The 11,667-nt window shown below is 44.4% G+C and overlaps 2 protein-coding genes across 2 annotated transcripts; one reads left to right on the top strand and one right to left on the bottom strand.

The window, feature by feature from the left end:
• Positions 1 to 1,104: 1,104 nt before the first annotated feature.
• Positions 1,105 to 5,066, top strand: LOC102700896 (UDP-glucuronic acid decarboxylase 2). The gene is made up of 6 exons (XM_006654243.3): positions 1,105 to 1,891; positions 2,885 to 3,032; positions 3,822 to 3,901; positions 4,021 to 4,104; positions 4,202 to 4,276; positions 4,486 to 5,066. Exons 1-6 carry the CDS (start codon positions 1,253 to 1,255, stop codon positions 4,804 to 4,806), a joined length of 1,347 nt encoding a protein of 448 aa, XP_006654306.3. The 5' UTR covers positions 1,105 to 1,252; the 3' UTR covers positions 4,807 to 5,066.
• Positions 5,067 to 5,114: 48 nt separating this feature from the next.
• LOC102700621 (caffeoylshikimate esterase) lies at positions 5,115 to 11,465 on the bottom strand. Its single transcript, XM_040524287.1, has 7 exons — positions 11,032 to 11,465; positions 10,732 to 10,825; positions 10,545 to 10,577; positions 6,876 to 7,022; positions 6,245 to 6,375; positions 5,989 to 6,126; positions 5,115 to 5,793 (listed from the first exon to the last, which is right to left on the bottom strand). The coding sequence occupies exons 1-7, from the start codon at positions 11,065 to 11,067 to the stop codon at positions 5,296 to 5,298; spliced, it is 1,077 nt and encodes a 358-aa protein (XP_040380221.1). The 5' UTR covers positions 11,068 to 11,465; the 3' UTR covers positions 5,115 to 5,295.
• Between the last annotated feature and the right edge of the window lie 202 nt (positions 11,466 to 11,667).

Genomic DNA, 11,667 nt, shown 5'->3' with positions numbered 1-11,667 from the left:
TTTCTATTTTAAGATATAAATATAAATATTTCTAGATTATTTAGTAGTGGTTAAAGTTTAAATAAAAATTATGGTGTCTCTTAAAAACAAGGAAAAACAAGGAATAGATAGGGTGGAAGGGTAAATAAGGATAATACCAGAAGAGTTTTAAATTAGAAGTGATTAATGAAACAATGATTATATTTTGGAATGGATGTGAGCAACTCTGGCTAAAGTTTGTAGCAGGAGCGCTAGTACTGTTTATGCAGTTATTAGATGATGAGAAGATATATACAAAAAAGATGAGCTGGATTGGTCTATAATTAGCAATCTTCAAAGTAGAAGACAGTTAATGGTGACACAAAAATGAGAGTACAGAGGACACTACTATTTTGGCCATTAATTAATTAACACGTTAATTCTACTTAAATACTCCATCTGTTCTAAAAATACTAGAAATGAATTTGGACAACCACTAATAATTCGTAATAAAATGTCCCACGTCAAATTCAGGTCAAAAATCTCTTATACTCAAAGATGAATACATTAATTTTTAATAAAAATCCTATGTATTACACTCATTTTTAACTATTGTGACAACGAACACTAGGGACTTGTTTAGGGGCTTAAAATTTTGAAAAACAGCCGGTGAGAAACTAGCTTATCAGAATATTGAAAGGCAGGAACCAACTTTTGGCTTCTAGTTTATTTTTTTGATTCTGCAACTCGCTAAATGCTATTTGGAACAATTTCTGACTTCTAAACTTATGTGAGAAGCTACAACTGCCAAAAGCTTCCTGAGCAGGCTCTAGTTGTGGTACCACAGATTCTATGATCACTGCAGCTTCCAAACCTAATCAGTAAAATCCACACACACACTGTCAAGTCCTAAACCAGTTGAGGTAACCCTCCCACAGGGCAGCCAACACGCCAACGCGGCCGCACCGGATCACGCAACCCGCGTAGTCAAACCCCGCAGGCCACGGCGACCCCCATCCGAGCCGTCCATCACCCATCCGACGGCTCCGGCGGCCGGACCCCCACCCCCTCGCGCCTCGCGTCCCCCCCCCCCCCCCCAATAAATACACCCCGCGCCGCGCTCTCCCACCGCTTCTTCCTACTACCACCACACCTCGCAAGTTGGAGATTTTGCAGATAGGTCCCTGGTGGTGAGGGGTAGTTTTGCGCGGAGGGGCTCGGGGTTTGCGAGGTTTTACAAACAGGTCCCTGTGTCGCGTCTGCCTCTCGGCGCCGGGGGGCAGGTGAGGGTGAGATGGCGTCGGAGCTGACATACCGCGGCGGCGGCGGCGCGGCGCAGGGCGGGGAGGCGGCGGCGGGGGGTTACTCGCCGAAGCCATCGAAGCCGCTCGCATGGCTGCCCCGCGCCGCGCGGTACGCGGCCGGGGAGCACCGCCCGCTCTTCGCCCTCGCCGGGATGCTCGTCGCCGCCGCCGTCTTCTCCCTCGCCGGCTCCGGCTCCGGCTCCGGTTCTTCCTCCGGCGCCGCCGCGGGGGGTTCGTCCGCGTACTCCGCGCAGGTGTCCAACCCGCTGGCGCGGTTCTCGGTGGAGCCGGGCGTGCACCACCACCACCGGGAGGCGCAGCAGTTCGTCGGCGGGAAGGTGCCGCTGGGGCTGAAGCGGAAGGGGCTCCGGGTGCTGGTGACCGGGGGAGCCGGGTTCGTGGGGAGCCACCTGGTGGACCGGCTGGTGGAGCGCGGCGACAGCGTGATCGTGGTGGACAACCTCTTCACGGGGCGGAAGGAGAACGTGGTGCACCACTTCGGCAACCCCAACTTCGAGATGATCCGCCACGACGTCGTCGAGCCCATCCTCCTCGAGGTCGACCAGATCTACCACCTCGCCTGCCCCGCCTCCCCCGTCCACTACAAGTACAACCCCGTCAAGACGATCATATCCTTTTCTTTTTCTTCTACAGCTAATCTCTTCTGCTGCTCCGTTAAATCTCTCTCCAATGGTTTCCTGCGAAAGATTCGTTTTTTTTTGGGGGTGGGAAATGCTTGTGGTTGGATTTGATTTGATTTGTTGTTTTGTGCATGTAGTGGTAGTACTAGCCTTGTCAGTTATCCTGCATCTGGGTGACATTGGATTTAGACATGGCCGGATTCCGTGTTCGTCCAGCAATTGGGAATCTGGATGGGGAAGAGGAATTCGGGACGCATGGAGCTAGGGATTTGCGCCACGTTGCGCCGTGAATTTTGGAGGTTTCTGCCATTCTCTGATCCTGAACAGAGACTCACATGTGTTCCCTTGATTGCGCTGTTGAAGGCAGAGTTTGGCTGCTTCCGTTGGAATGTTTGATCAAATTTGCTTCTCTTTGCTTCGTTTCGAATGGAATGAGTTTCAACTGAAAGATCTCGATCCTACTCTACTAGAACATAGTTAAATCGGGTTTTCAATGTTAAGTTCAATTTAGAGCCCTTTTGATAGTAGAGCAAAGAAATGGTACTGTTGTGATTAAGTATCTTAGATGAGTCATCTCTGGATCAAGGATTGACCAATCGTCTCGTGCAGTTACTTTGCTTTATGATCTCCTAACGGGGGAAGGAAGCCAAAGGAAACGCAGGTTCTGCTTGGATCTAGCTGAGCTGTCTAGTGTTGCTTAAATACGACATAAAGTGTGGGTTTTGATTAGCCGAAAAAGCAAGGTCCAAGTCGCCCTTGTGCCCTTCTCTTTCTAACCAACTTAACTTACTGTTCACTTCACATGATCCCCTTTTGTTCCTTCTTTTGCAACCACTTGTGGAGATTTAGCCTAACAACCAGATGAAAGTATGGGAAACATGAAAAGGATGCATGACCTTGTTTGTTTCACTAGTGGCATCTGTATCGTTTTCGGAAATGGTCTATGTAAACTGCGTAAAGCCTTAACCTTTGTGATGGCACAAGACCAACGTGGTTGGGACGCTGAACATGCTTGGATTGGCGAAGAGGATCAATGCCAGGTTCCTCCTCACCAGCACCAGCGAGGTCTATGGTGATCCCCTCCAGCATCCTCAGGTGGAGACTTACTGGGGCAATGTCAATCCCATTGGTAATAACCCTTCTGACACTCTTTATCAGATGAATTTTCTTATATTTCGTGGATCTATCGTATTACGGATTCAGGGTAACTTATTGTTAGTGGAGATCAAAGAAGATTCCAGGTTGGACCATGCATATTGTTAGAGCTGTCCGATTAAGCGAACTGTTGCCTACCAAACTAGTGCTGTTTCTCATCATACACATCCTACATTCATCAATGCCATGTCTTGCTTATCACTGAGAGTACATTGATTGAACATATACTCTTAGATTTTTCCCATTTGGGGTTTACCCAAATAACTATTGAGGACTGGTAGTAGAATGTGGCAGAAGAAGGAATTAGCCTTTTAAAATGGACATGTTCTTGAATTGAAGTATGCTGTAGTATGAAAGAAGCATGGTTTAGGTAAGTGGGGAAAAGGGATATTGGGATCTTGCCCGCTGGAGATGCTGACCATGGAATCTTAGATGGGTGGGCTCTTGCATGCTTTGATTCTCTTTGGTGGAAAGGGACAACGATGGTTGGTGGAATTTGCTCGAGAGGGCCACTTGGTGGTTCCCTTTTTAATAAAGGAACAGGGGAACGACACTACGCTTGACCAATTATGCTTTAACCAAACATCCACCAACCGAGACATCTAAAATAATCAATAAAAACAGAACAGAAAAGGAGAGAGTTTGTTGAGCCAGATAGTTACAGCTAATGCTTGTCTCGTAACATATTTTTGACTACTGTTTAAATTATTCTTAACGTTGTAAGGTTTGGTTTTTCTGATACATGTGTTTCTCTGAATAACAGGTGTGAGGAGTTGTTATGATGAAGGCAAGCGCACAGCTGAAACTTTGACCATGGACTATCACCGTGGTGCCAACCTTGAGGTATACCACGTTTGCTGTGCAAACATTGGACTTTCATCTCTTAGCAAACATTGGACTTCACATTCCATTCATCTGGAAATAAATTCTAATTTCTAGTTTTGATTTTTTGCTGTGTTCAGGTCAGGATTGCTCGGATCTTCAACACATATGGCCCTCGCATGTGCATCGATGATGGACGTGTTGTCAGCAACTTTGTTGCTCAGGTATAGACGTACTTTGTAACTGTGGCAATATTTTTCGGAAGGATGCTGCCAATGTTCAGATAAAACTGAATTGGTCCATCTGCAATTGTGGTTGCAGGCTTTGAGGAAGGAGCCTTTGACAGTGTACGGTGATGGAAAGCAGACCAGGAGCTTCCAATATGTGTCTGACCTGGTGAGTTTATCTTTCTGCTTCACTAAGCAAAATAACGTTACTAGTCTCTGATATCTAATAAACACTTGGGAAGACAATACTACTATGTTAATCTTAGAATGACAATATCAACAGAAAACTTATGATCTTAGATTTTCCTTTTCTGCTATATGTTGAGCTCAATATGGCACATTGTTGCATTCCTTGTACTGATTCTGGTCTCCTCCCAGGTTGAGGGGTTGATGAGGCTGATGGAAGGTGAGCACGTAGGGCCATTCAACCTTGGTAACCCTGGTGAGTTCACCATGCTGGAGCTGGCCAAGGTTGTCCAGGACACCATCGACCCGAACGCAAAGATCGAATTCCGTGCCAACACTCAGGATGACCCGCACAAGCGCAAGCCCGACATCAGCCGTGCCAAGGAGCTCCTTGGGTGGGAGCCAAAGATCCCCCTCCACAAGGGCCTTCCCCTCATGGTCACCGACTTCCGCAAGCGCATTTTCGGCGACCAAGATAGCGCCGCCACTACCACCGGAGGCCAACAAGGGTAGAAGGAGGAGGAAGACGACTCTTGGAAATTTTGGTGGCCTGCTTCTCTAGCTGCTTGGTTAAGTTCATTACTGACAAAGGCATGGCCTCTCATAGTTAGTTCCGTTGGAACCGTTTGTTACTAAAGATACCTTGGTTGCTGCTGCTGCTGCCTGTGTTGTCATTCTTTTTTTCCTTGTAATTTTTCTCTGCCTCCTCTCAGTCTCATCTATACGAAATTTCAGTTGGAGATAAAGTTGTGGATCTTCTGATTCTTTGTTGAGATGATAGCATTATATGGTATAAAATTACATGTTCTCAGAAATTTGTATTTTTGTCATGCTGCACTAGGCAGGAACCTGGTGCATTTTTAAACTGAAACAAACAGCATTTGTTCCAATGAAACATGATTTCTTTTTCCTGAACTTTCTATAGCTCACAATCTGCATCACAAACACCCGAATTCCTTTCTTTGAATGAAGTTTTCTTTTTGTATCTTTTTTCATATCTATCTACATCCTACATTGCTGGTGATTTGATCGGCCGGCTAGCCCGCAGAGGAAGCCGGCGCCGCGCCGCTGCTCCGGCGACCCGTGCGATGCCACCGTGCTGTCGTCGCCACCGCCGCGGCTGTTGGCAATGGCCATCTTGTCGAGCACCGGCGGGATCCTCGCCCGGTCTTGCCGGGCCTCACGGTGGCGGTGGCTGCGGTCGTCGAGCCACGCGACGATGTCGGAGAAGACGAGGTCGACGTTCTCGTCGGGCTCGCCGGCGGTGAGCCCGTGCCACATCCCCGGGTAGAGCTTGATGGTCTTGTCGGCGCTGGCGGCGCGCTCGTACAGCGCGCGGCTCACCTCCGGGTCCGTCACCGTGTCGGCCTCGCCGTGCAGGATGAAGAACGGCATGCTCACCCGCGACAGCCCGTCCTCGACGTCCATGGATGTTCGCAGCAGCTCCAGCGCCGTCTTCAGCCGGGGCTTGTCCTGGTAGATCAGCTTGTTCTTCCTGATCTGCTCAAAACAAGAGAAAAAATAATCTCTCAGCTTTCATCTGCAATTCTGCATGTCCAGTACTTCTGTTCGATCGTAGCAAAGAGAAGAAAAAGATCCGTTCTTTGATCAAAACACACAAAAGATGGTGCAGAGTTCGCAACACATTCGATATCTGAATGCTGTTAATGCTGCAAACACAAAAAAAGTTTGGACCTTTTCGCGCTTGATGGGGTCCTTGAAGGCGGAGTCGATGACGTCTTTGGTGGGGACGATCTTCCACTTGGGGATGATCTCCTCCACCTGCGTCAGCAGCCTCACCACCACCGGGTGCGGCTTCACCTTCTCCGATATCTGAACCCCAGCAGCAACAAGAAGAAGAGCAGATTGATCCAGCTGAAAAAAAATCAATAACGGGAGGAGGAAGAAAGAACAGAAACACAGAATCCATGGCCGCCGGCGGCGAGGTCACCTTGCACATTGGCGCGACGAGGACGGCGCCGTCCCAGAAGGTCGGGTCCTTCCTGTGCAGCAGCAGAGCAACTGCACCGCCCATCGACTCGCCGTACAGGAACCTGCTTTTCTCTCTGTACTCCTCCAGTGCTGCATTATTATTTTTTTTAAGAAAGAAAAAGAGTGAGGATGTGATAAACATATTCATCCTATTAACATTTCTATGTGTGTTTTTTAAAAAAAACAAATAGTTTCTACGTGAAGATGAGATATTTTATGGTACTTGAGTATGTATTACGAGTCGCTTCATTTATCACCCCCGACATAAACTAGCTCTATAAATGTTAGGTACCACGTATTTCTACATATTTATCTCTATAATCCGCGAGGAAGTACTAAAACTGCATCCATGGAAACACCTGTACTCTAAAATCACAAAGTCACCACTGTTAATTTACTTGGGATGATGAAATTTCCAGAGGTAAATGAAGTACGAACAGATGAAGATCTTTACTGACTTGGAAATCATTTTAACTCTGAAGCGCAGAGAACTAACTACTGAAGTCTGAAATTTTACTTGCGATGGTAAAGTTTCAGAGGTAAAATGGACTGCAAAAGCAGATTAACATCAGGAGGTGCTGTTTACTTACCACAGATGGATTTGAAGAATCTGTCACAATCATCGACAAGATGCCCAAACTTCTGGACGTAGCATCTGGCACCCATGGACTTGCCGTGGCCTTCATAATCGATGCCGAACACACCATATCCTGCCGTCGCCAGCTCGACCCCACATGCTGCCAGCAACACAATGTCCCCCCACCATTAGAACAGCATCATGCATGCTTGATGCTTTCATCTGCTTTCCAGCACTTCCATCATCCATGTGACAGTAATTAACCAGCTAAAAACATTGCCCATAAGCAACAGTGGAAGGAGAAGAAAAGGTCATTACAGCAACTAGTTGAAGAACAGTGGAGTTTCTGTCATCGTTGACAGTAGGATCTGAAAACCTTGCTAGCTGTATATCCCAACATTTCGGCGTAAACAGTGGGAAAAAAAACAGCTTGAGCACATGGGACATGGCACCTTCTGTGGATAGACCAAGATTAAAATTTTTTAATCATCTAGTATATATGAGCAGGTGCTGTGAGGTACCACAGTGTATGTTCAACTACCTCTAATATTTTTTTTCCCTGGATCAGTTCCTAATATCTCGATGTTAGGAAGATGGGGGAAAATCATACCCTTCTGAAGGATGTAATACCACGGAAAGATTATTATAGTGTTTACAATCAGTGAGATGAATTGGGAGTATTTGAGGCCCGTTTAGTTTCCAATGTTTTTTCCCAAAAATATCAAATCAAATCTTTGGATATCTAAATGGAGCATTAAACAAAGATGAATAAAAAAACTAATTATACAGTTAGAAAAGAAATCGTAAGACGAATCTTTTAAGCCTAGTTAGTGCATGATTAGCTATAATCCATTATTTAGCACATGTGGGTTACTGTACCACTTATAGCTAATCATACACTAATTAGGCTTAAAAGATTCGTCTCGTGGTTTCCAGTCAAGCTATGAAATTCGTTTTTTTTATTCGTGTCCAAAAACTCTTTCTAACATCCGGTCAAACGTTCGATGTGATCTCTTCACCAAAAACTTTTGCCATCTAAACATGGCGTAAGGTTTGCATACCTTTTGAAAACTTAGTCATAAATTTTGACCTGGTACCCAACTCTTCTACCATAAATTTCTAAAAAGCAAGTCACTCTCATACTGAAAAACAAAAGGACAATCTTGACCACCCAGCTACCATCCAACAACCCTAATTTCCGTGATCACTTATGCAGGCAGCCATTTTGTTTATGAATACTGTCGTTGTCCTTTCTCTCTTGTGTCAACTTCAGCATTTCAAAAAATTCCAATGAATTACACGTTCTTAGTAGTCCCATCACTATCAAATTACTGCATTAACAGTTGCTAGAGAGATACTTTGTGTTAGTTAAACGAAGGTTTCTCGCTTCTGATTACAGAAAAGATTCCTGTCTGCTGCATGTGTGTATTATACAGCTGAATTTTGTGGTTCTTCATTTATATGTCATCAGAACAGTGCCAATATTGAGAGTCGTTATCATCTGAGTGTCCTGTTAGTGTTCTTAAAGACTCGGACCCGTTCAGTGCACGAGAAGAAAAATTTTATGTGTTACATTGGACGTTTAACCGACGTTGGAAGGAGTTTCCAGACTGTAGCACTTATGGCTAATCATAGACTAACTAGGCTCAAAGATTCGTCTCGAGATTTCTCACATAACTGTGCAATTAGTTTTTTGTTTCTTCTATGTTTAATGCTTCATTTAAATCTCTAAAAATTTAATGTGATGTTTTTTTAAAAAAAAATTGAAAACTAAACAAGGCCTTATCCTGTAAACTGGCAAGTGTAACATCAGTTGAATATGTGCAAATGTGAAGCTTTTGTACTTTATGTATGTGGATAAATTAGTAAAAATCATAAGTGCATCATGGGAAAAAAAAAGAGAAAAGAACTGTTTTGGGGACATATGAAATGACAAATTTCCCCGTTTATGAAGAAAATCATGGAAGAAACTACAAATTAATTAAAACAGTTTTTAACTATCTCGTTTTGCTCTTTTCCTTCAGGTCATATACTCATATTTAATGGTAGGATCAATAATATCAGTAAACTTCTAGGGTAAACAAAAGTTAATATTAACTAACCCCTAACACTATTTCGTATTAATTATCATAGTTTCATTGTTGCGTAGGCTACAATCCTAAAAGAAGGTACCCACATTGATGAACTCAAGTAGCAAGTTGCTATCTCTGGCTTCTTTTTCAAAAAGCATCTTTGCTTGTAGCCAAACAAAAAAGAACCTAGCACAGCGCCTCAAGTGAGAGGAGTGCTGCTAACTACCATCTTAATTATATTTAACGACCTTAAGCAGAAGTTTTAGTCTCAAAGAAACAAACAGAGCAGGTAAACTCTGGACTAGGTCTCAAATCCAAATGTAATCTCCATGAAGAGAAAACAAAGAGGGGGATAAGGACAGAAAACCTAAACTCTGCATATTTCTGATTGGGAATGATCCCTCTGAATCTCAATGACTGAAACTACCCAGCAATTATGACTAACAACTGAACAACATATTCTTATCTCTAGCTTAGACAATGTGTTCTTCATTTTCCTCATCGATGTTCATGCAGGTGCATGAAGTGTATGTGTGACAAGTTCTTTATAGAGTTTTCGATAAATAGCATTTGAATGGTCCAGATGAGCAGCTGAGAGATTCACAGATAGAAAGAAACCAGTTCATTGCTGCAGATGCTGTAATTTTCTGAGAAATTCTATCACTATTCCAGTTCCCTGTCAGAATTCATACCCCCTACGTACACGGCTCTGAGTTTCCTAGTCCAGAACACAAAAAATGCTGACCACACCATCGTTGACAATAGCAAGCAACGACAACAACCACCACAAATTAATTACTTCTATGGGTCTAATAGTAATCGGCTAGGTGCATTGTATTATGCAGAGGTCGGGATAATTTAATTTATTCCCTTATCTTAAAAATATACGTTTTATAGTGATGGGTCCAAGTCGCAGAATGATTTCTTTAATTATCGTTTTGATATTTGCCCTCAATGTGTTGTTCTCCTATCGTATTGGTAGCTCCATGACATTGAAAATGTTCTATAAATACTTCAGGTACCTCTCTAAATCTGAAGTGCCAATTGTTACTACCATAAATTAAGTCAAGAAAACCTATTGGTATAACAACATTAGAACATTTCAGTGTCTATTTCTCCATTACTGTACAGTGACTACGGTCAGGGAGATAGGTCAGTTCGGCCAATAAGGCAGAAATTTAGGAGAATGCTCTTGGCACCAGAAACAAAAAAAAAAAGAAAAGAAAAATTAAGGACCAGCTATTTTGTCTCCCATGCTATCTACATGTTCTCTCTTAATGATCAAAATCAATGCATGCATGCATCCAGAAGTAGAATGAACAACACTGTGCTAAACACAGAACAGGCCTAGACAAATAAATGATCTCTCCACGGATTCATGTGAAGTCGTCACGGATGATGCAAGAACAAGATATGTATATAGTACAAAAAGCCAATAGCCCTAACAACTAGGGACGCCAATAATATAATAGCAGACACATCATCTTAATTAGCTAGCCTTTCACACAGTTCAAAACATGGTTTTCGATCGATCTCATCCTGACGACCAAAGGAATCCAGGAGAGAAAAAGAAAACACTAAAATTCAGACAGCGAGTGGTCGAAGCATACCTTTCATGAAGCCACTGACCTCCATGCCGTAGCCTGAAAGCAAGTGAGCAATTGCAAGAATGAGTAAAGCAGTAAGTAACATGTTTGATTTGGCCGCCGAGTTAACGGAATGAATGGATTGATCAGGCTATGGTTTCTTGATTAGCTTCAGCTCGATCAGATGATTGCTCAAAAAAATCAGACCTACCATGGCAAAGGAAGATGAGCGCTTTGGGCGAGGAATAAGCAGGCAGCCAGCCGCATGTGAAGAGCTGTAATCCTCTCGGATTCGTCACATACTCCTGATCAGAATCAACCCATCAAAATCATATCAGAAAAAAAAAATCCAACAGCCAAGCGACGAACGAAAAGCAATCATCAGCTGATGAACAAGCGAGCATGCATGAATTCAGATTAAACCGGCTGAGACAAGAGCTACTTGCAGCTAGCCTCGGCATGCGTATATACGTTTCAGAGAGAGAGAGAGAGAGAGAGAGATAGAAATCACCTCATGGTACTTGACATCGTCCATCTCCTTGGCCATTCAATCAAAAAACGCAAGCTAGATAGAGGCGGCAAGAACGGTGTGTCCACACTCCACACCGATAGAGATGGATGTGTGTATACTTCGTCTACGCCTTGCTGAATCGAAGGAACAGTAGAGCAGATCGATGGAGTCTCTCTTTTCTTGCAGGGAATAAAACTGTCAGAGGTAATACTCCACACACATGCACAAACAGCAGCAGCAGCAGCTACATATATCTGCAGAGTTCTTTATCAGAGATAGATAGAGAGCGATAGAGAGAGGGGTGGGGTTGATCAGGAGGAGGAAGACGACGACGTGGAGAGAGACGAGACGGGATGAGGAGGGAATGGAAGGGAAAGGCAGGTAGCTAGTCTAGGCTAGCTAGCGTGTGGAGGGGACCGGACGAAACAAGGACTGCCCATGCGCACGTCGGTTCTGAATGGCAATCAACGCGAGAGAGAAGAGAGCCCGAGAGGAGAGGGGAATCGAGGTGCGGAGATGACGACGACGACGGGTTGACGACGGTGGCGGCGGCGGTGGATCTCCTGCGGGGTGGAGCTGTTGGGGGACACCCTGTGTCATAGCTGTGGAGGGGGATTCGATGATATGGTGCACAGT

This window comes from Oryza brachyantha, chromosome 5 (assembly GCF_000231095.2).
Source record: "Oryza brachyantha chromosome 5, ObraRS2, whole genome shotgun sequence".
In the NCBI taxonomy this organism is placed as follows: Eukaryota; Viridiplantae; Streptophyta; class Magnoliopsida; order Poales; family Poaceae; genus Oryza; species Oryza brachyantha.
Note: the sequence above shows the minus strand (reverse complement) of the source record. Positions and strands in the feature narration are given on the sequence as shown.